Here is a 24,721-nt window from a genome sequence, read left to right on the forward strand (position 1 = left end):
CAACCTTCGTGGAATGAAGCCAAGAAAGATGGGGCTATTGCTTCCATTTCAAGGAAAAACAAAACTCTTACAACGGACATAAAAGAGTTCTTAGGTGAAAAAATGCTGCGTTCTCAAGGAAACAGTGAAAGAGGAAGGGTCACGCCGCACTGTATGACGCCATTCATACGTCACTCGTTTAGCGTTTGCACAGATCGAACAGCTGTTGGTGACGTCACTAACTGGCTAAAATGTAAGAACTGTGCTTCAATAATTGCCCAGGAAGAGGCTGAAACTCAGCGGAATGGTAATTGTGATGCTGGAACCCCGTGTGTTTCGGTTCCTTCTCGCCAAGAAAACAAATCAGCCCCCAAGAATAGCCGAGCAACCGCCGAGTCCTGTTTCGTTCCCACCCCACTTCCACCTGACAAGCAAAGCCATATTTGGAGAACTCGCACTGGCAACATGAAGCGAAGAGTTGTCAGCGGGTTTCTGAAACGCGAAAAACTAAGCAATCTGATAAATGGAAATTCACAATTAGGAGCGGCACCGAGCTTGTCTCCTGTGAATGATGCAAGATTTCTTGGTCTCCAGTCGCTATTAGTTCCTGTTACAAACAATGCAGGAAAAACTAAGGAAAAAGTTGAATTGAGAGGGTAACAGTCAAAAATCATGTTTGCTACACAAATTCTCTTCCATGACTGATCACTGTACATGTTCGGTTGTCATGTGTTATTTCAAACGCATTAATTTTACGGGTCATACCCTTGTAACTTGTTTATCATTATGTTATTCGGTGCTTTTCATATTAAAATTCGAGCAAAATATTACGTGGTCATGCCACATAAGTGCTTTGTTCTTACATGTTGTTATTTAGACCAACATGCTGATAACAAATGCCTGTGGGGGTCGACACTGATATTATTTGCAGATAGCGGAATGTAACAGTAGCATCTTGCAGCGCTCTTCGCAATTTTCTGATGGAAAACGCGTTATCAAAAGAAGAAAAACTGCTAGCTTCTTCCAGCTGGAGAAGAGCAAATGCTCATAACTCCCGTGAAGAACAAAACTTACAAAAAGAAAAACTTCGGCTTCTGAAACAGTTCGAGGCCGAAACTTATCAGCTAAAAGCCGCACAAAATCGTTTTGAGATGCAATACAAATCAGGAAGGAAAACTTCACTTGTGTTACCACCAGTCCACGAGGAAGGCAGCGGTCGATTGCAGCAATCAAAAAGGTCAGGTGAAAAGAGAGGTTCAATTGGGAGTTCAAAGTCGCTCCCTTCTTTACCCCGTTTAGCAGATTCGTTGTCTACCGGGGCAGGTAATGATACAAGATTGAGATCTATCAGTGTTGCCGGTTCCGTTGATTCTCGCACTGATGTGGCTGAACAAACTGGTTTAAAACCCAGAAGACGAACCAAGTCATACGCTGGTTTATCGACTACAACAAGCATGTCATCGGACCAGTTTAAACCGCGCTGATGCAAGAGGACTACAATCATGAAATATTACTTTCAGCCGTGCTCAGTTAACTGGAAAAAAAAGTAAGAGTAATTTACAGCCGTTCGTAATGAAACGAAACAAACTTTAAGCAAATGTATGCTGCATCTGATGATTTTTTCAAGACCATCCTGGAAATTCAAGAAGCTGTTATATGTACTCCACATTAGAAATAGGTTACTGATGAGCGAAGTTAATGAAATGAAACCTATTTTACATAATAGATTATCCCTCAAGTTCCGTTCAATACAATACAGCATGGCTTTTAGCCTGCGGCCAAACTTCATTACTATCGGTCACTGATTTTTTTGTACTGAAATCGTTTGAATAACTGATAGATTCATCATTGGGCAGTTTAGTTTGTAAAAGGCTGACAACCTCCGCCGTATTGCAGGCTTAAAGAATGGCTCTCTAGCTTATCCACACCTCAATCCAATTAACAAATTATTTGTTTCACTTCATTAAACTGAGTGGCGTAACAAACATGCAAAACAAACGTCCACAATGTTATTTTGCAGTTCAATCATCCATTGATCGAACTTGTTTTCTTCAAGATATGTTACGTCATTTTTTGTTTCAAATAAAGAAATGACACCAAATATGGAATGGTCTGTTAAGGTCGCGGGGGATACCTACAGCATGAATAAATTCATGAAGGGAAATTTTGCTTGACCTGCATCTTTTAAAACGCTTATTTCTCCGCTGTTATGGGTGCGATTAAGCTCAAATTTTACAGAGACATAAAGAAATGATGAAAGATTGTGAATGTCGTATTTTATTTGGTAGATTGCATTTAACGTCGATGTTATAGCCTCGTGAGTGCCAAATTGGGAAAAACATGATTTTGTGGCAGAGTTTGCAGAACGAGTAGGAGACAGCACACTGGGATCTTGTCAAAAACTAATCAGTCAATACCTCTAGAGTGTCATAACAGAAGCGGATTTTTTAATTTAAAGTTTGCCAGCAAACTACGGCGGTTTAAGTGCGCAAATTTGAATTTAATGTCTTCTACCTCTTTCTAAAAGCGCTCTTTTAAAATTCCGCTTCTGTTATGACACACTACAGTATTCATAGTTTACCTATCTGCAGTGGCAAGTCATGAAGTTCTGTATCCGTGCTGTATTCTCTGCCACAAAATTGTCGGAAAAGTCAAAACTTTGAGATTTCCGAAGGTGTCCCGACCTAAATACGATCATTTTGCCAAGGAGAGATGTAATTATGGTAATTATATTCCACGGTTTTATGGCGAGAACAATGCGTTTTTAAATAGGACACGATTGTTTATGCCGAATATTTTTGTGATTACTCTGAGTTGCAGAAATATTCAAATTTAAATGAAAACAAGCTCAAAGACTTCCTACAATCTATATGAACGTATATCGCTAAGTGTTGTTTAAATTGGTTAAAATATCAAAGAAACAGGAATTTTTTACAAATCACGCGCACGCGCCCATATTTTTATCCAGTCATAAATATCTCGTAAAGTTGTCGATGTCAGTCGTTGTACTTCGTGCATACGCTTTAAATAAATGCATAATGAAGAGCCTAAGGTGTCCCCCGCGACCTTAAAGTAGCAAAACATTTAAAATATAATGAAATGAAAACGGATGATTGAAAACATAACACAATTTCAAACTTTCACAATTTTACAAGTGACCGACGGGGAACTGAAACTAGAATGGAACTAAGCTGGTGGGTACGAGGTGACCAGTTGTAATCTTACATGTTATGATGGGAATATAAAAAATATCTTTTGGTTTTCATATTATTGATGGCATTGATATACGTATTCAGAAAACGTACTTTTGATACTTTAGAAACTTTACAGTATCAAAAGGAAACACATAGCAGAAATTAATCTACTAATCGGTAGACACTATTCTAAGGCCCGGTTCAGACGCCGTAATTTTCGTGAACCGAACTCAATTCGAATTTGGACCGACCCAAATTTACTAAACTACGCCTCTCGATTCAGACGCCGTACTATTTGGCCGTTCCGAGGCCGTTCGAAAAACAGTTCCATACATTATAATAATTTATGAATTAGGAACGGCACATGAAAAGTACGGCGTCTGTATCAAAGCCGTTCTAAAGGCGTTCCACAGGCAAAATTCTCGGCCAAGCCAGGCGGGAAGAACGGGTGAACCGCGTTCCAAATTGAAATAGCCGTTCTAATTTGATTCAGACGCCGATCTTTTCATGTACTTAATTCAATGAATTAGACCCGGGCATAAGTCTAGTTAAGATTTACTTATGTACTAATTATAATAGTAGCAAGAAAGTAACCTCATAATTCTATTATATTTGCAAATAATGGTTAATAATCTGATTGTAATGATTTTTATTTAAGTTATCCGACATCCACTAGTTCTCAAACAGTGAACAATCCGATACATCTGTCAGTCAGAAGTCAGCGATAATCATTTTACTTATATATTTACGAAAATTAGTTAATGAGGCTATTTGCCTAGCGCTTTAATCTAGCTTGGACCACTGTGTCCAGTAAAAATTCAGTAGGGGGAGTATGTGCACTGGTTTCCTTTTCTTTAGAATCTAGCCCCCACCCCTCCTGCCCACATCCTCCAAAAGTTCCTCAACTTCCCCGCTGTATCGGTGCAGAAGGTAACGCGGTTTAACGTAAACATGTGTTGTTGTTGTTGTTGTTGTTGTTGCTTTTGGTTTTTCTTTTGCGAGTTCGTTATGTTATACCTCAGAACTCCATGAGCTTAGGTAAGGTCTAGGAAGAACTGAGATCACCAGAGATTAAAGTAATTTTCTAATTTCGTCAAGAATAATTGCCCCCGCAGGGCTTTCGCCACCCTGCGAGCAGAGCCCTTTCTTTTCCACTGATATACTTGAAAAAAAAGGGTTCTGCAAGAATCGTGTAAAATCTTTGTTGAGCATGCGCGAGGTTTACGCGATGCTTGCGCATTTAGCTTGCGCGAGGACGATTTAACCTTGGCATGCGCGCGCGGAATGGCGTGACGGATCGCACACGACAGCGTGAACAAAGTGTTTCTTTCACAATTTCTTTTTTGTAAAGACTAAGAGTGTCTGAATTCCTTCAGTAAAAACACGTCAAGTACCGCTTGAGGTATTATTAGTGAATTTATGGTAGAGATGTGCGATTTTAACAGTGAAATTTCTTCTTGGTTTGCGAAAAACCGAGATCTTAAATGATCCAAAAGCTGCACGCGCACACTAACGTAGCAGATGGCGAGAGCATTCGTCAGCTCTTAGCTCTTGTGCTTTCGAGAGCGTACTGTGGGCTCTGTCTTGACCGTCAGTTTCTCTAAAAAATTTAAGGTCATTGCCCTGAAATAGAACTGAACACAATTTTTTAACCAAACTTCGCCTAATGGTTTATTACTTTAAGGGAACTTAAATTTTGAAATAAAAAAGGGGGGTCACCAGATTCGTTTAGGAGCAGGAAGACCTTGTATATTCCATATAATTCCTTTAAAATTTATCTGCGAATACTAGCAAAGTACACGTTTTTAACGATAATTTATTTTTCAAACACATGAATTGATCTGTTTTCATTTTACAGAAACATTTTGATCGCTACACCTAAAATATGAGAAAAAATTGATAGGTCACCAGGCTCGTTTAGGAGAAAGTGACAATTAACTTCTCTCGCAGACTAAGCTGCATAGAAAAAAGCCGCCATTTTGTTGATGTGTGCGCGCGCGCGCGCGCTAATTACGCGTAAAATTCTGCGCAGTAAGGATGCGCAATGCAATACAGGGCAATGACCTTAAGCCTGCGCAGTAAAAACCAGTTTAATCCGGGCTGACCAGCCCAAACTTTGGGGCTGCGGCGACTTCAAAGAAATGACAAGATTCAGGCAGAGCCTCTTTCTACTTCCCAAATCTCAACTAAAGGGAAGTTAAAAGAGGCTCTGCTCGCAGGGTGGGCTTTCGCCCCAGGCATTCATTGTAGCTTGCGCGTATATACAGTAGAACCCCGGTACTGAACTCGAACTCTGTAGGGAAACGAAAAACAGTTCGAGTTAGCGGGGTTTCGAGTTATCGGGGTCGATTGAATATTTAATTTGCCAAGTTAATAATTGATAGTTTACTGATTTTTCAGCTCTACAGTATACAGTACAGTGCAAATTGAACTTATCTTGCCAGAAACTCTAACACGACCATACATTCTTATGATAAGAGTGGAAAATGGCTGCCAAATACGTGATCTGTTCATTGCTCTAATCAATGGGCAACCGTGGCGAGTTGCAAGAACCAGAATTCGAGTTATCGGGGTAAATTTGACCTAAATTTTGTTCAAGTGTAACAAAATTTAGTTCGAGTTAGCGGGGTTGTTCGAGTTATCCGAGTTCGCGCTACCGGGGTTCTACTGTTTAGAGAATGTACTTACAGTCAAAATATACGGTATGTATACCAGAAAAAATCTCGATTTGCTCGAAAAAGGCCGCGAGGAATTTAGGGTAATGATGACGTTTTGCCGCAAAGCATCTATGGGTAATGATGACGTATAAGCAGAAGATTCCCGAAGGAGTTATGGGTATTATGACGTCACGATAACGGGGGGGGGGAGCGGTAAATGAAAATCCGTATCTTGTAGTGGCATTTGTCACACGTTGATTACTCCGATTTTTGGCTTTCGCGTGTTCGCAGATTTGTTCGAGTGGTTTCTCTGCTTTGGTTGTGTTAAGTGATATTTGAAGCAGTTGTTAGTAATACGTCGAAAGATTTCGAGCAATTGGTTTCGTGTTCTTGGCTACTTGTGTTCCAAGAGCTGGTTCGAGCTGGTTCTCTCGGAGGGTAATTCGTTTCGCTAACAAATTGTCAGATTATTTGATCCAAAAAGTGATTTGAATAAGGATCAAAAGTTGTCTTCTCGAATCTTTGAATGTGCCATATTTTGTCACTCGTGGAATTTTTAGGCTTTTTGAACTGGCAATTATTGTAAATTAATTGTGAATGTTATAAGCCCAGGAATAATCTTGCGTGTCGTCACCACGAATAATAATAATAATAATAATAATAATAATAATAATAATAATAATAATAATAATAATAATAATAATAATAATAATAATAATAATAATAATAATAATAATAAGAACTTTATTTAAGTGTCTAGTCTTCTAGCTAGCCTTAACCCTATTCAGACCGGGGGGGGGGGGCTTTTGAGGCCCGCGCTGACTTTGAACTTTTATAACTTTTTAAAGATTTAACCAAACGCTGCCAAACTTTCTGAGTTTTCCTAAAATTTATCTGGCAACAATTTAGTAGGGTTGGATGATGTGTCAGATGTGTCAGGAACTTGTCGTCACCATGGCAACGGCATTTTGACAGGCATGTTTTCCCAAATTTGTAATTTTGCGTGTTTCTGTTAATAAATATCAACTTAAATGGGATTATTTTTACATTTTTGCGGGTTTAAAGCACATTTTAATTCATTTTGAGTACTTTGCAGTGATTTTCGGTGGTTTTTTGGCATTTTGGAAAAATTTTGAAATCCAAGATGGCGGATCCAAGATGGCGGCTGTTTTGACATCATGATGTAATTGTCACGTGATGTGACGTCACCATCCCACGTGACGTATACCAAAAGAAAGAGTTTCGGACGTACAATACATCCTATAAGTTTCATGGTGATTGCTTAAATATTCTGGAAGTTACATAGGGGGGCTTCCGAAGCCCCCCCCCCCCCCCCCGGTCTGAGAAGGTCCAAAAAAAGCCCGGTCTGAATAGGGTTAAGCTTACTAATCGGGGACACTGTTTAAACTAAAATATAATATAAGTACAAAAACGATTCTGGTCTATTTACATTAAATTATGCTACATTTTCCAACACTCTTTGTATTTACATCTAATTCCTACAATTAAGATACTACTTTAAAATACGGAATATCGAACCTATATACCAAAAAATGTCTTGACGTACATGGCACAGTAAAAATGAAACCTAATTTTAAAGGCCACAAAAATTAAAATCCTAGATTATTGCTGTAAAACAAATTATAAAGGAATTATAAAAAGGCGGGGCAGCTTAAAAGTGAGAACAAGTAACTATTACTAGTATTGTTATAGGGAGATCTGGGAACGAGATCGAGTCAAACGAGCACAACAAGAAGGACTGGGTCTTAGAACGTTGCAAGATGGCGGCGGTAGTAATGGAAGGACCTCTTTCTAAATGGACGAATGTAGTGAAAGGATGGCAGTATCGGTGGTTTGTTTTAGACGACAATACAGGGCTTTTGTCCTACTATACGGTGAGTAGCTTCTTTTCTTGGTTTCTCATGCAATGTCAAATTGAACATGTAAGGCTTTTAAAGGAAAGAAGACATCAGCTTGAGCTTTTTAGTTAAGGCTTAAGCTTACATTTAACTGTAAAAATAGCAATTGATGCTAATTGAGTATAAAATAAGTGTCATAGAAAATAAACCTATACTTTATCTTTACCAGTATAGGTATTTGTCTTATCTAATTTCTTAAAAATGTAAACAATTTTCATCAAAAGATTATTTTGTCACCCGTCCTAATTCCTGAAGGTTCTGGAAAGCAGTCAGGGCAAGTTTCTTTTACGAAAATAAAAAAAAAGGTGTAACTTTGTGTGGTGAAATATATTCATACCGGTACTTAAAATTATGGTGGCTGGGCCAGGGGAGGGGGTGCCAGGGGCTCAGCCAGCTTTATGCTGACGGACTGCTTTTTGAGGGATTAATTAGTCCACCAGGGAAGGTTTTGAGATCAAGACCATAGCAAATACTTTCGACTAATTTGGTAAGTCTGTGTGTGTTCTGACAACTCTTAAATTCTAACATTTCATGACAAGGAATTGCACCAATTTTCACTCATTCACAAATGAACACGCTTTTCTTTAACGGCACATCCCATTGTACGTTTGCCTGCCAACTGGCTAACCTAAGGCTCCACAGTTTGCTCTTACTAAATGATCCTCGATCTCATCAGGAAATGGCAGTTTCAAGATATATAATGCACTTGTATAAAAAATGCTTTCTATTTCATCTTTGAAGTAGGGGTGTTGAATGGTCCTTCAAAAACTGCATGTCTCGCAAAATTTTAGCCAAATTTCAGGGGTCTCGTCGTCATGAATTTTTCTTTGATGCCTTCTCGCAGTCTCGATTTCTTTTGCAAGGCTAAAAAGGTCTCGGGCTTGCAGAAAAGATGTCAGTCTCGCCGTCTCGCAAAGTCTCGCATTTACCATTCGACACCCCTTGAAGTGCATCAGCTTTTCCTTTTTTCTATTGTACATTTTAAAAATTGGAGTAGGCTGACAACTTTGGGTCTATGGGCTAGCTACGCCCCTGGGTGCTGAGATTCTAACTAAATTTTTCATGCAAATAAAAATGTGTTCTTAACGCCGCGCTCTTTTGTATTTTTTCCCGAGGCAATTTGGCCTAGGCATTCAGCAAGTGGGGAGCAACACAAGAAACAGCAAGGGAAATAATAAGGAGAGCGGCATGGGGGAGAAGGTGCTCTCTTATCTCAGACACCTGGCAGTTTTTCCACTACTCATTCTTTGCACTAATCTTGTATTTTATGCTGCTCCCCATCTGATGTGAATGGATGGGACAGACTAGCTAGTGGCAATTCCATTCATCTCCATAATTATTATAAATAAAGATCTAAGAGCACATTATTTTATGCTCTCAAATTGCTAAGAAAATCTGAGCCACCATTAAATTATTTTAAGCAAGGGGTGCGGTGAGGTATTCTCAGCTAGATAGGTATGTGTTGCAGGATGGGGTATGGTTTTGAGATTCTTTTTTCCCCTTTAACATTGCAATCCCAGTGTGATCCTTAGATAGGGTTCTAGGGTTCTGTATACATTTTTGCATCCTGTATGGATCCTGTATTAAAGGTATTTTTTGTCACCAACAGTCAAAGGACAAAATGATGAGAGGAACAAGGAGAGGATGTTTACGGCTGAAGGTAAAGAAATGAAACTTGTTTTCATCTGTGACAGTGACACATGCTTTACCACAGAGCCTTGTGGAAACTAGGCCATATAACTGGGTTCTAATCTGTCAAATGTATGACAAGCTTTTAAAATGTCCTTTATATTACTTGAAGTTGTTTTGTCAATATAAGGGATTGTGTTTTATGAGTAGCTTGTGTATTTTTTACCAAGGTGAATATATAAAATCAGTATTTTTTCCACACATTCTTACATATCAACTTACTCTAGCAGTAAGCAACAATGAAATTTTTTAAACATGAAGAATGTTATGTTAATTTGCGTGCTTTGATTTTAGGGGGCAAACATTGGAATTGACGATGAGGATGACAGCACATTTACTATCAGCTGTGATCAAAAGACTTTTCACTTTCAAGGTATCTAAGTCATAACCTCTTTTCTTACAATCAATGAGATTATCTTCAGTTATTTTTCTCATCTAACACCAGTCAAATTTAAGGTTGTGCATATTTGGTTGTAACTAAATAAACTCTTAATATGCAGTCATTCATGACAAGTGAAACCTTTTCTTGTGGTGGTATTCCAAATTGTGCAGTTCGAGAAAATATCTATACGCACACCATGTAAGGTCAATGGAAATCCCAAGAGGATGAGGGGTCTCAAAAGCCAAAAGTTTTATAGGAAAGTATGGGGTTAACTGGAATTTCCAGAGGAATGGGGGATTCAAACCAAAACCCTTTCATGGGAGGGGTGTGGATATTTTCTGGAACAACAGTTTAAGTAAGGTGTACTATGACTATTACTGCGAGTGACCCTGCTTTCCCCCTACAACTGGAACCTTAAGTTAATTGTTAAGACATTTCTGTCTAAACATATTATCAGAGCTAGACACTTGAAGGAACTATCTAACTCATGATGCGTTTTGAAATATTTAGCCTCAATTTTTCAAATTTCTTGGTTGCGATCCTTGTTTGGTTTATTAATACCTCTTTGAAATTTTCAGTAATGAAGATAATAATAATAATAATAATAATAATAATAATAATAATAATAATAATAATATTACCATTTTAATCAATATGAGGTAACTGTAGTGTGATAGTGACTGCCATTGTAACCTTTCTCTGTTGTCAGCACGTGATGCAGAGGAAAGGGAACGTTGGATCAGAGCACTGGAAGACACAATCAAAAGACATTCCCAAGCACGAAAGGTTTTTATTTAAATGCAAACATGTAGTTAATATCTTATTTATCTTGGACTGTGAAAAGTTCAGTGTTAGAACTCCTCACCTTCAGTTGTTTTTAAACCCATTGGCGCCTGGAGATTTTTGAAAAAGCATGTTTTTTGGCGTTTTTGACATTATTTAATATTTTTCTGGTCAGGTATGAGCTAAATCTTCTCCAATCTACTCAAAATGACATTTGCAACATGAAAGTATGCGTTTCTACTAGTATCGCGTTTTGGGATATTGTTACTCAGGCATACGCAAAAGTAGAACTTTGCTGAGAATTTTTGCACAGATTCCGGACTCTTCATGTCTGGAAGCTCTGATCGTGGATGGTGGATTGATGGATTTTGGACAAAGAGCCACTCCCCTCTTGAAAGATCTATTCCTCCTGCATAAATCGAGTATAAGTACATTCAATTCCTTTTTTGGTCAAACATGATGATGTCAGAAGTGGAACAAAGGGAAACATTCACCATGGCCAGTTTTGGCCTGCACAGGTTCCAGTGGGTTAACATTATTTCCTTCATTTAGAGACCAATGCCCGGCTTTCAGACCTTGTTTGATCCTTCTCAAGAAAATTTGGAGCAGCGCTTAGCAGAGGCTGAAGCATATCAGAAGATTCTAGAACAACAAATCAAGGTATAGTTCATCACATTAGAATAAGTGTAGTCATGTAGACTAAGTCTCGCCCCTAAGTTACTGCTACTTACAAAAGGCTTTGTGAAATTAAATTTATTCTAATCCAGGATTAAAACTTGGTTCAGATATGCTTTAATAATCAAACATTTTGAAATTAAAAATTACTACCATTCTTGCTTACAAATAATATAAACAAGTAATCAGTAATCACAATGATAAAAAAACATATGCAACATAACATGGGCCAAAACAAAATAATTAAAAATAAGCCTTTTTTGATCTAAGCAAAATTTAAAGTGTATTTTATTTTAATTTTGTTAATTATTTCTTTTAGGCTTTACACACTCGCATGAATGCTGACACTGGCGCTCAAGATTCACAGGTAATCTGCAGGCTGGTGGTGTGAAACAATGCAGGAAAATGCAAGTGGGTGAAATCTATACCAAAGAAATCATCCTGCTCACTTATGATTGTCGACATGTGGTGTGTGAACAGTGTGCAGCTTTGACCAAAATAAAACAATCAGCAGAAAACATCCAGGATGAGATAATTCAGTTCAAAATGTCGAAACTAAAATGCCTTTAGAGGAAGTCTAAAATTACACATGCCTATACTCTTGAATTTTATCACAAAAACAGGGACAAAATGTTACAAAGGAAGATAGAAAGTAAATAGCAAAAATCCTTCAAGCGAGGTAATTATAATGATACATAGTTCACCCAATTTAACAGTGCTGCTTGTATTTTTATTTCAGATGTAAAAAGCAGTGCAACCATCTACTCATAACTTAAACACTCATTGCTATGTTTCTTTTTGTTTTTTATTGTAGAGATACGCCATTCTCAAAGACTCTTCTACAGTAAGTGTAAAGCATGTTCTGGCATATGTTGCTAGTAGCAACTGATTACACTAAATTCACTGCTCAACAAAATAATAGTTATAAAATTGCACCAATGTCACTTTTTGTGCTGTTTTTTAAGAGGTAGGGTACCCTAGTGCCAGGGTTACCCTAAGAAGAGAGTTACCCTTATACTCACGCATTTCTTCTTTTCTTCAATGACATTTTTTCAAAGCATCTAGGGTTACCCTGGTACTAGGGTATACCCTAGCTGAGTGCTAGGGTTCTGCTCTGCTAGAGACAACTCACTTACCCAGGACAATGAATTTTGACCAAGAAAACAATGTGTTTATTGACACTCTGGAAATAAATTATTTTTAAACAACAGCTTTTTGTAACAAAATTTTCCATATAAATGTTGGCCGTCACTGTCTCTGAATATTTGATAACAAAGTTATTTGTAGTTTCTCCGTCAAACATATATAAATAATAGTGTTAAGGATTTCCAAAATAGTGTTAAGGATTTTACTGAGCTGAGAGTTTAAATAAGATATTATTGGAACCAATCAGCTGTGTAACTAAAGGCTTTAAGTGGAAATTGGTTTTGATGCTAAGTTTATTATTATTTGCTGCTTTGTTTAGTATAAGGAAAACTGAAGCATAACTGGTGAAAGTTGTCCCTTACTTCTAATTTTTTGCTTTTAAACCCAGGCTGTCTTTACCGTCTTGAATGGGTTACCCTGGATGTAGGCTGTTACCCTATCTCCTTGTAAATAGGGCCTTAAAACAATGAGACTTACAGTTTAAAGAATTTTTGGTACTGCAAAAATATTTAATATATATATTATAACTTTTTCTTTTCCTGAAGTCAAATTATTTATTTATAAAATCTGATAATTTTCTGAACAGGTACCTGCTAGCTCAATACATTTAGTTTAGGGTCTGTAAAATATTATTCAAAATATGCTTGCACAGTTGTTTTAAAGAGTCATGTGCTGTAAGCTACGAAGTGAGGTACATACTATTCTTGTGCTGCACCTGATTTTTATTTCATTTGAGAGGAAGTTGACACTATAATATGATAATGTTTTCAAGGTAATTTTATTTTAGGCAGCCGACATGCATGGTATATAGTTAATAGGGGTTTACCTTGTAAGAAATAGTGTATCTTACAAGTATAGATAGAGTTTTGTAGCTCAATAGTTTTTGAAGGCTCATAGTTAATGGCAGAAATACCTCTAGTTTGCACAAGTTCCAAAATGTAACTATTGCATAACACCAATTTTTTTTAACATTTTTGACTTAATAATTCTAAATTAGGAATTCTCTTAAACATTATTTTATTTGCTCAGGATTGATACTGGAAAAATTAAGACCAGAACAAATATCACAAAAGTGCAAACTTCTTGAAATTATGAAGTGAACAGTTCTAGAGAGAAATGACTGGGAAATATTGTTAGTATTATAATTATTTATTCACCAGTTGAAAGCTTTTTCCTTCTAATGACCTTCTTACTATTCCAAAAAATTAACAATAAATTATATATTGTACATACGATCCTGCTGTATTGAAAATCGTTATTAAAGGAGAAGTTCACTCCAGAATGGCCATTTATTTTCTTTACGCCATTAAAAAGTTTATACAAAAATATGTTATTCACCAAAATTTCAGCTTCCAACGAGCGCTAAAACCCTACGAAATCTTTCTCTAAAGTAGCCCAAAATTCGACAACTGAATGCCGCCATCTTGGAGCTAGTAATGTATGTGTGACGTCAAAGAGCTCAGCCTGAAGTTTCAATACTCAAAACTCCTTGTTTTTTTTGTCAAAATGCCTGTTTGTGCAGCTCCATGTTTCTCAAACAGAGCTCCAAGACATACCAAATACCTTTCACCGTCTTTCAATATCTAAAAGAAAAAATGCTTACGAATGGATTATAAGAATGGGCAGAAACGAAAAATTCCTGCCAAAGCGGACATAAATATTTGTGTGTTCCGAAAACTATACGGAAGCCTGCTTCGAAGAAGATCACATATACAGTCTCCTGAGTGACAATACCCACAAAAAAAGAAAAAGGCAAACGCAATACCAGCCAATGTTACGATTATGCTATTTCACTTTTTACTTTATTTCCAGGAGGAATTTTAATCAACCAGAGAAACTCTCTGTTATTGTTGTTGACTTCGTCGTATTTTCCTGATTAAACGCGGGTCCCCGATTAAACGCCGGCTTGGTATAAACGCCGGGTCAAAACTGCTAACTTTTAAATAAACACTGGGGGCGTTTGATCGAGGTCCTGGCGATTATTTGTGGTCAAGCAAACAAGTAAATATATTCTTTTCAGTAGCACTGCTACGACAAACTGGTACGGTCTGCTACTTTGGTAATTTTTTATAATGTTCAAGGAAACGTCCGGCGTAAAATAACTAGGATGGATGCTGTAAACAAAACGAAACAGCAATGTTCGTGTTCATGTCGTCATGACTGACGCGAACAGTGGAGGAGGACGTTTATTACCGCGAAGGACATTGGCGACATTGCCGTTTATGGACTTATCGGTTGTTTATGTTCTGTTTGTCACAAATCTTGATTGCAACATGCACGTACCGTATGCAATACTGCAACATTGGTAACATAATCATCCTTGGAGACTCAGAGACAGATTGTCGAGCGGGACGACGAGAAAAATCGACGGTCTCGAAGGAATGTTCAAGGAAACGTCCGGCGTAAAATAACTAGGATGGATGCTGTAAACAAAACGAAACAGCAACTGAAAAAATTGCAGAAAATTGCACTTCGATAATGAACTCGATCGGACCCCGATTTAACGCCGGAACACACAAATATTTGTGTGCGCTTTTGAGCAATTGTTCTTTAAATATTGAAAGACGGTGAAAACGGAAATACCTTTTTTTGTATTTCTTGGAGCTCTGTTTAAGCAAAATGGAGCTGCACAAACAGGCATTTTGACAAACAAAAGCCACTACAAAGAAACAAGGAGTTTGAGGCTGAGCTCTTTGACGTCACGCATACATTAACAGCTCCAAGATGGCGGCGTTCAGTTGTCGAGTTTTGGGCTACTTCAGAAAAGGATTTCGTAGGGTTTAAGCGCTCGTTAGAAGCTGAAATTTTGGTGAATAACATATCTTTGCATAAACTTTTTATTGGCGTAAAAAAAATTAATGGCCATTCTGGAGTGAACTTCTCCTTTAAGATATAATCAGCAGTTTATATTTACACAAAAACTAACCAAGTAACTTGTCTTCAAATGTCTTGTGATAAAACTGAATTCTCTTAATTAAAACAGAAAATGCTGGAGTCTATGAACCATTGCTTGAAGCAGATGTACATTATGAAGGTAACTGATAGCACATTGATATTACCACTGCTGCAGTGCATTATCTGACTGAATTTTCCTCCATTTACTTTTGTGATTTAACCAGCTTTATATATTTTCAATTTGAAAATAGTCGAATTAATGGCCAACCTTCTCTTACTTCATACATTCTTTCTGGCTGCCTTTTTACAGGGGATGGGGGGGAGGGGGGGGGGTTAATTTCAAATTTTCTGGTTCTATGGAGGCTTGTTTCAGAAGTGCTACTTATTGAGGTTGGGCACTCAATTAAAGAAATATGTTTTGAATGTATGTAAGTATGTACGTAACCTGATTAGTCAAACAACCATTTAATATCCTTTCAACTGCAAATATTGCTTATTGGACTTCTATAACACATGTTGGCAAATAGTTTACATGCAAAACAACTTACTATTACCGGTAAGTCAATAAATTTAAGCTTAAAATTCGAAATTGCAAGCTTGTGTCGGCCATGTCTGTGGACATTGATAGCTGTACATACATCAGAGTCAAATGTAAGATAAACAACTCTGAATTTTTATTCCAGGAAGAGTGTGAGAAGGCACCTGAGAGTTCTTGTGATCCACCAATGCTGCCATTAGTCAATGATCACTACTCTGCCAAACTTTCAAACCTTGCTGTTGAACAAATTGGCAGCAGTTCAGGTGATAACAATGACAAGCAAGGTACAGAACCTGTCTTAGAAAAAAGAACTCTGAAGTCAAGTAAGAGTGATTCCTCACTCAATGTGAGGGAGAAAACAACTTCAGTTTCCAGTGATGAAGGATATGATCTAGAACCTTCCAAAGCAATGTCAAAATCCAACCACGAACTCTCAACGGCTGTGAGGAATATTCCATCACACTTACCATTAGAAATATCCAGCCTACATGGGCCACAAGTTGGTTATTCAGTGTCGCCCAGCCGTGATGGACATGTGGTGCCATTCACTTCATACTCAAGCAGTGAAGATGAAGATGATATGGAATTCTTTGATGCAGATGAGTTTCATGATTCAGAATCTGCTCCATCAAGGTTAGTATGAAACCTTTGCTTGCAGGGCTGTAGCCAGACTTTTGCTTTTAGCACACACCTTAAATACAGAATACTATGGGTCTTGGGCATTATACCCCAAGAAAATTCGTAGAAGCCCCGAAAACGCGTTTTTCAACATTTTTCTTAAGTTTTTTCTTGTCAATCTTGTCCAACTGGAAGTTATTTTTCAACCAAGAGTATTCTGTTTAAAATTTTGCGATGAAATCTAGAAGTGGCATGTGCCTTCTCTTGCCTCATGCTAGTTACAGCCCTGGCTTGTTTAATGCACAATTATAATTTAATAAGTGCAGGATGCCATGCTAACATGAACTACACAGAATGGCATTGCCACTTGATCTGACTGAGCTTTACTGACTGAATTAGCTTCACCTTTACCATGCTTCTGCATGAGTCTTTCCTGTAGTTTAACAGTATGTGGTTATTTTTTTCTTTGTAGTTCACCTCCCCAAAGTAACCCATTCTCAGCATCCAAGCATTGGATGGATCGTGGTAAGTATTTTTTTTTTCTAGCCTAGGACTAGTGGTTACTGTATGACCCTGTACCACACCTTTACAGAAATACTCGAAAATGGTGCCTGTAGCCGTTTTTTTTCTCTTTTCTTTTCTTGTCGTTAGTATTTTGTAAGTATAGTGTATGTAGGAAAGTACTGTGAGTAAATATATAAAAAAAAATAAGAAAAAAAGAAATACTCAAGGTGATTAACTTTACTTTACTAACTATTCTTTAGCTGTTAGTTTTCGTGTCTACTTTTTTTATAAATCGGGATTGTTGATTCATTGCATCTTGAACTTTCAAGTTGTTTGAGGCAGCGGATTTTTGCAGCAAATGACTGAAATAAAAATCAGAAAAAACGAGCTTGAGATAACAAGGTCCCATAGACGTATTTTGTTTACCGACCACTATACAAATAACTATAAGCAATCTTGGGAGTACACCACCAAAACCTAAGATTTCATGCCCATTTAAATAGTCCAGGTAAAGAGGTCTGTGTTTAAGTCAAGTTCCTAACTTTTTTTTTTTAGATGAGTATGAAATAGAGGACGAGGACAAGACAGGAGGAGAGCGTAAGTCCAACATCATTTCATTTTAATAAATTAATAGGTCATGGCAACTAAAACTACTGGTTGTAATCGCTTTTGTTTTTATTGGCTGTGCGTTACTTGGAAACGTACCCTAAGAGGTATCAGAAAATAATGTATGAAGCAACTGTGGAAAATTGAATAAACACGGTGTGAAAAGCATCTCTGTCCTTACCATATAAGGAGTCCGCTCTGTGACATCACTCTTACGATGTTAATGGGGCAAAGGACCTTCAAATCTCCTTCTCCCCAACCCCCCACGCTTTATTGAAAGCGCGAATAACTTTTTGCGGAGGAGAGAGCAGTACAGGGTATAACATCGTGTTTTGTGTGCTTATCACACGGCGTGTCATATGTTTTCTTGTCTAGTGCAAGGCACCTTAACACGACGAAAAAGAGAAAAAAAGGATAAATGATTCATGTAACGGGGGGGGTAAGATAGAGACTTAAGCAATGCGCATATAAATACTAGATAAACTCCCCATGCATATGCAGCATGCCGAGTAGGAGAGATTGCGTGACGAGCACAAAGAGCTTCTGCCTGGGAAGCTACTCAGAGTCAGAGCCAGTAAAACTTATTTTCATTTTTTAACTTGTGCCAACGATCAAAACTTTATCCTACACCATTGACATTCCATAACTTTCCGTTTGGATTTCTGCGATTTTTTTCCGATCTATTATCGCGAGGGAAAGTTAGATGGTGATATTAGACGAGAATAGTTTAAGATGTTATTTTGCCATTTGTGCAGTTAACTCGCTACTATGTGCTGCTCACTTAATATACATCATGAACACGAAATACAGTTACAGGAAGGAAATTCATATGAATAATGACAATCTTTATTGGAGAATTTTACCTTGAATAGCTCTAAAAGTTGGTGACGATAAACCGACAGGACAAATACCCAACATTTACTAAAAAGCGAGTAAACAAATATGTTAATTTATTGTCTCATAACTAAGATTGGCTTTGGAAAGGATTGATCATTGAAATGAAGTTGAATGCACCCAGAGGTCAAGAAGCAAATTTGAGAACTGTTTTTATTTTACTGAGGCGTAATCCCGGAGGTGTAATAATCGTTATGTAAGATATAAGTTTTGTGGCAAAGTCAACGAAAATGGATAGTTGTTTTCGTGAGCTTAGCCAGTGATCGAGAAGTTTCTGTCTAAAAATACAGTGTAAATACGACACCGATGGTCGGGCAAATATCAAAGTGCTAACTCAAACTTGCCACAACAATCCACGATATCAACACGTAAAGGATTCACTCTTTTCTGACCAGCTTTCGAAAAAAACTCAAAAGTCGATATTAAAAGGAAATGTCAAAGGAGTCTGTCGCAATGATTTTTTGTCTTGGTCTTCTCTTCAGATAGGTTTGCCCAAAATCTCACTAGCTACATTTGCGTCCAAAAGTAAACGATCATTTAGCCTTTAAAGGTGGAACTGTCTTTGTAAATGACTCTTTTTCTCTGATTAATCAAGGAAAACCTGCTAGTTATTGAGATGCCCTTAATTTTTATCACACTGATAATTGGCCTGCCTTGCATGCCGCGGTTTGGCTCCAAAACTGAAAACTGACAGATATACAGTACACTAGCGTATCCGAAAAGTGATGATCATTTACTTCTTTTTAAACCAGAGTTGTTTGAAAAACGATTAGTGGTTAATAAAGGTTAGATGCTAGAATAGAGTCGTTAAAAATAACCTTACCATTATACATGTCCGTCATTTGGCTCATTTGATCTTCATAACTTGTGCATGTGACGTCAGAGCCGGAACTTGTTGGCCACGCCAAGGCGGCAAATGTAACGCATTTTTTTGCTCAAATACGAAATTGTAAGTTAACCAAAACAATCCATCACGAATTTGCTGTAGATATGGCGAAAACAAATCATGGTAAGGTTAATTTGCAATAATACGGAGAAAATAGAAAGGTACATGTAAAAATAATGATTATTTGAAACGCGGCGCGCATATTTAAGATGTTGCATTACCACCGGCATATTTCGCGATACAATTTCAAGCTTTTGTTTAGAGAAGCAAATTTGTACAGCAGTGGAATTCAGGGGACTTTCATTTACTGTAATAATGATACCGTATATTACTGACTAGCACTTTGTTATTATTGTAAATTACAGTTGATGCAATCGATAAACACAGCAGTGTCATAACACATCTGTTATCTCAAGTGCGGCTTGGAATGGACTTAACTAAGGTAACGTAATCTCAGTATAATCAGTTATTGGGCTGGAAGCAGAAAGCCGCGGATCTTGCATCGACTAAAAATTATATATTTTTTCTATTATATTGTCTCTTAGGGTTGAGGTTCAACTCACACCAGTCTTTTCTCATGTGTAGGTTGTTTTACCAACGTTTATACTTGAGAGACGATCTTTGCTGGAAATGTATGCAGATTTCTTTGCACATCCTGATCTGTTTGTCGAGTAAGTCGTAACACATTTGCTATTAAGAATTATTTTATATTATTTGTTGCCATTTATAACACAGAAATATCGGTTCTTTAATTATAATCATAGCTGTGCCTTGTGGTGTTATTGTGCTAGTTGTGGCAAGTTATTAGTTTGTATCGCCCACTTCGCAATTGTTACACGTCCAAGGAAGTCTCAGTAACGTTTGTTTTGTAGTATTTTATGACTTCATTATATTCTCTGTGCTCATTTGTGTTTGCAGTATTGTGAATTATTCGGATCCTAAAGATCGTATGGTAGCAGTGGTAAGATGGTACTTATCTGCATTCCATGCTGGTCGTAAGGTATGTTGTTTACATTATGTTCAGTTACTCTTGATAATCACTGCATCTGGGAGCGAAGTTTGTTTTGGTAAATCCTCCTTTAGTCACTTGAACAGTTTCCAGTTCTGATCATCCAATCAGAGAACAGCACGGGGACTCGTCAGAATAAGTCATTAGTTTTCATCATCATTATTATTTATTTGCCACTTTAGAAGAATTATTTAAAACAAATTAAACAGTAAGGTGGGGCGAGGAGACCTCCAGGAAACCACCAGGCTAATGCTAAGCAATGTCAACACGCGCTTCCCCTGAATCGCGGTTCATTTAAATCTCGGAGACGAGATTACGTTTAAAACAGGTTTCAGATTTTGTAGAAGGCTTGTATTGCTTTGTATTATCTCTTGTCAAAACAGTATTCCTCGTTGACTTATTTGTGATTTTGAATGAATTATCGTGACAGGGTTCAGTAGCAAAGAAGCCGTACAATCCTATCTTGGGAGAGACTTTCCGTTGTTTTTGGGTTTTGCCCAAATGTGAGACATCAAGAACAGAGGTGAGTGATATCATAGTTACTTTTTTTAAAAAAAAGTAGCGTCCCAGAAAGCCGGTAGATTTTGGAACGAGAGAAAAAAAGGCTAACTGTATTTTTTATAACTCATTTTTACAACTTAGAAATTACAGGTTCAAGTCAAACCTCAAAACAATATTTACACAACATGCCATAAAGGAACCTGTATGGTTAATTAATTAGTTTTGTGTTATTTTGTAGAAATGCCAAGCAGATGGTCCCGTGCCATGGGCCTCTGAAGATGACGTCACTTTTCTTGCTGAGCAAGTGTCCCATCATCCTCCAAGTGAGTGATGTTTAAACTAAATCAAATGTCACGTGTGTACCACTTGGCATAAGCACTTTTTCACCCGTACCACACTGCATTTAATCGAATTTAGTGACATAATAACTTGCTGTTGTTTTTCTCTTTCTAGTCTCTGCATTCTACGCAGAAAACTTCAGTAAACAGATTTCATTTAACGCCCATATCTGGACCAAGTCAAAGTTCTTAGGATTATCAGTAGGAGTTGAGAATATTGGACAAGGTAACGTAAACAAGTGTTTTCTTTCATGTTTTCTTAAAGGTGAACCTTTTTTGCGAATACCTTAGACACACGATTTATTAAATGTTTCGTGATTTGTATGCAGTATTGTGTTCTTCAGTTTACAGTGTCTTCAAATATGTTCTTTTGTTATTGCAGGATGCGTTTCTGTTTTGCCATATGACGAGGACTATGTATTAACATTCCCTAATGGTTATGGCAGGTAAACTTTAAACAGTTTTATACTCTCAGCAAGTGTGATACTGATCCTGACATTAACAGAAGGCAGTGCTTGTTCTGTTTGGAGGCAGCATGGCCCAGTGTTTTGAAATTCGAAGGTCCTGTGCTAAAGATCTCATGCACCCTGCCACTAACTGGACTTGTTCTCGGTCGCCCCGAGTTCAACACCTCCATCGCACTTTGTAAATAGCCAGCTGGTCTTGTTTCCTGTGTTTGAGTGGCATGTATCCCATGGAGACAACCTAAGCCAAGAGCATGACCTCTTTACACATATATTTACTTTTTTTTTTTGAGCGCGCACTAGCCAGAGTGTGTACGATCAGTGAGGTCCTCTGTATTCTTTGAAGGCACATCAGATTTTGCTTGTTTTTTTTTCTTTTCTTTACTTAAGTTATTATTTCTTCAAACTACTTGTTCCGTACATTTAACATGTTAAACAGAACTGGTATTTCACTGTTGCAGATCCATTTTAACGGTGCCTTGGATAGAGATTGGTGGAAAAACTAACATAACTTGCGCCAAAACTGGTTACCAGGCCACTGTACAGTTCCACTGTCGGGTAGGATCACCGTCAGTCACTGTGTTTCCATGAAATGTTTCCGCTCAGATTGATTTCTTTCAATTTTTGCCTCCAAGTGGTTAAATGTGTATTTTTTTAAATTCTGTTAATTTTATGGCAAACTTGTTCAATTTCAGCCGTTTTACGGTGGAAAGAAACATCGGATCACTTGTGAAATAATGTGAGTATGATATAAAGTGAATTAAACATAAATCTGCTTTACTTTGTAAGTAATGTTTTCAATTGGATTGTCGATTTGTAGAGCCTTAATGTGCTGCCCTTCATGGCGTGAATTATGATGCATTGTTTTATTTTCTCTTTAGCTCACCGGAAGACAAAAAGACCTTTCTAACTGTCACGGGGGAATGGAACGGACAAATGTTTGCCAAATATTCTGACCGAGAGGTAACTGCCATTGCTTTATTTTAGACTTTTATTTTATTTCATAAAATTTTAATGTTTTTCTTAGTTTATAATTAGTGTCATCAATTAGTGTGTGAAACGCTGGAACTATTGACACTTAAATAAAGTTTACTACTACCACTACTACTTCCCGTGATTACAAGTTACAAAGATGTCAAGTTATTCGCAGGACTTAAGAAAGTGTTCATGCATTCAGAGGGATTCTTACAGTGAGTTGTCGAGGTTTTTTTTTTTTTTTCTGACCAGTAGCTGTACTTTGGCTTTAGGAACCTGAACTATTTATTGATACGACAGCCATGCCAACGGTGATGAAATTGGTCAAGAAGGTTTCCAAACAAGAAGAAACTGAATCCAGACGGTAAGCAAGGCAATGGTTTGGTTTGTTATGCGGTTATTTTTCCTTTAAAACGTGTTCATTGTTTACAATACTAACTGCTTTTTCCCTCAGATTATGGAAAGATGTTACAGCAAGCTTAAAAATCGACGATGTAGAAAATGCAACCGCCTCCAAACATAAGGTATTGGACTATCCTTATAATTGGTGTACAAAGTGAAGAAACTGCTTTTTAACCTGTATTTCGCGCGTAGAATTGGATAACTTAACAAAAAGTCTCGTTTTCCTAATACGATTGATTGGCAACAAGCAACTTTCAAAGATTGCTGCTTTGGCAAGCTAAGGAATTAGACCATTAAACAATACGTGCACTATCAAAGGCATTAACCTTATCTCTTCAGTGATATATCCTGACTCAATCCTGGTTCGCATGTTGTGGTTACGCTCCGGGGGTTACGTAGCCTGAAAAATCGTCGGACTAGCAACCCATACAAGTGGCTTCCTGCTGTAGACACCAGTCTTCCACACCATCAGTTCCACTAATCAATCCCCCGACCCCCAACCCCAGTGCAAATTAAGGGGTCATCCACAATTTTGTCTTTCATATATAGAAATAAAAGTAGTTACGACCAAAACTAGCTACTAAAACCAATAATTATTTTAGAGGAATACAACACATTTGTTTTATTTTAGTTAGAGGAACGTCAGCGAGCTGAAGCAAGAGAAAGAAAGGAGAAAGGACTTTCTTGGGAAACTAAGGTGAGCTGTCAGCTTGTCTTTAGTGTAATCCTACACAAATAAAGAAACAGCTCTCCAGCCAGTCTGGGTGTAATTGGTTTTGTTTTATTTCGGTTGAGTTAATCGCGTCATTTTATTATGATTTTTACTAGTTATTCCATGAAGTTGGAGAAAACTGGGTTTATGACAAACCGCTTATAAAGAGACAAGCCAATCCGAGTCGTCGTAAATCCAAATGAGTCCCAGATGTCGCAGGAGCAGCCTGGTGTGTCACATGTCAAACTCGCGCGAATCACGTGACAAGCATGCGTTTAATGAGTTCCAGTCCAAACTGAGGCGCCGACAAATGGACTATGATTAAGAATAATAAAAGTAATGTTACATATTTATCTTTTAAACTAAAAATTCAATTTCGCCTCAAGTACACAGCTGCTCGACGGACACCACCTTGGTGTTTTGAAGGATAAATGGTTTTTAAGTAGACAAGTATCTTGTTTCGGCGTCAAAAGACTATATTTTTTAGACAATGTTGTAGGTAGGACAGAAAAATAAGGAACTCATTCTTTTCTGTGTCATCATCACAAACCGGATATTTTACATGCTCAATCTGCCTGTAGATTTGATGACATGTTTTGGTCTATGTAAAATAATGGCTGTCAAAATAATAACCGCAATGTATAGAAAGACTACAACTTTCATGGTTACGTCAGTAAAAACTTACGATACTGAACTGATTTTAGTTTTCATGTTGATATCCGGCTGAAGATATAAATAAATTTACCCTCCGGCAAAAGATGTATATTTAAATTACGGGAATTGGGATATTTCCATTTCGCCCTCAATAAGGGTACAGGAAATGTTAAGAAAATTGTTGACAATTATTAAAGTAGCTAGGTAGATCTTTGAAAATGGTTTTGTAAAATAAGGGCATCTGAAATAAAAGTGATTATTTTAAGTTTGTCTTGTTTGTTATTTTGTTTTAAATTAGCTG

At 37.4% G+C, this 24,721-nt stretch overlaps 1 protein-coding gene across 2 annotated transcripts; it reads left to right on the forward strand.

Annotated features, from left to right (window-relative positions):
* The first annotated feature begins 7,577 nt into the window (after window positions 1-7,577).
* LOC144639402 (oxysterol-binding protein-related protein 9-like) lies at window positions 7,578-24,685 on the forward strand. Of its 2 annotated transcripts, none has more exons than XM_078498720.1 (25): window positions 7,578-7,725; window positions 9,359-9,409; window positions 9,733-9,811; window positions 10,530-10,606; window positions 11,156-11,263; window positions 11,598-11,645; window positions 12,093-12,122; window positions 15,408-15,458; window positions 16,003-16,490; window positions 16,948-17,000; window positions 17,535-17,576; window positions 19,731-19,807; window positions 19,951-20,036; window positions 20,284-20,365; window positions 20,805-20,897; window positions 21,114-21,198; window positions 21,329-21,439; window positions 21,596-21,659; window positions 22,139-22,235; window positions 22,373-22,416; window positions 22,559-22,640; window positions 22,925-23,016; window positions 23,107-23,176; window positions 23,686-23,751; window positions 23,883-24,685. In XM_078498720.1, the coding sequence occupies exons 1-25, from the start codon at window positions 7,612-7,614 to the stop codon at window positions 23,967-23,969; spliced, it is 2,277 nt and encodes a 758-aa protein (XP_078354846.1). In that variant the 5' UTR covers window positions 7,578-7,611; the 3' UTR covers window positions 23,970-24,685. The 2 variants fall into 2 exon arrangements, with proteins under 2 accessions (XP_078354846.1, XP_078354847.1); XM_078498721.1 differs by lacking the exon at window positions 7,578-7,725 and adding an exon at window positions 7,792-8,949.
* Window positions 24,686-24,721: the final 36 nt, after the last annotated feature.

The sequence above is a fragment of the Oculina patagonica genome, chromosome 14 (assembly GCF_052425735.1).
Source record: "Oculina patagonica isolate OP01 chromosome 14, crgOcupat, whole genome shotgun sequence".
Taxonomy (NCBI): domain Eukaryota; kingdom Metazoa; phylum Cnidaria; class Anthozoa; order Scleractinia; family Oculinidae; genus Oculina; species Oculina patagonica.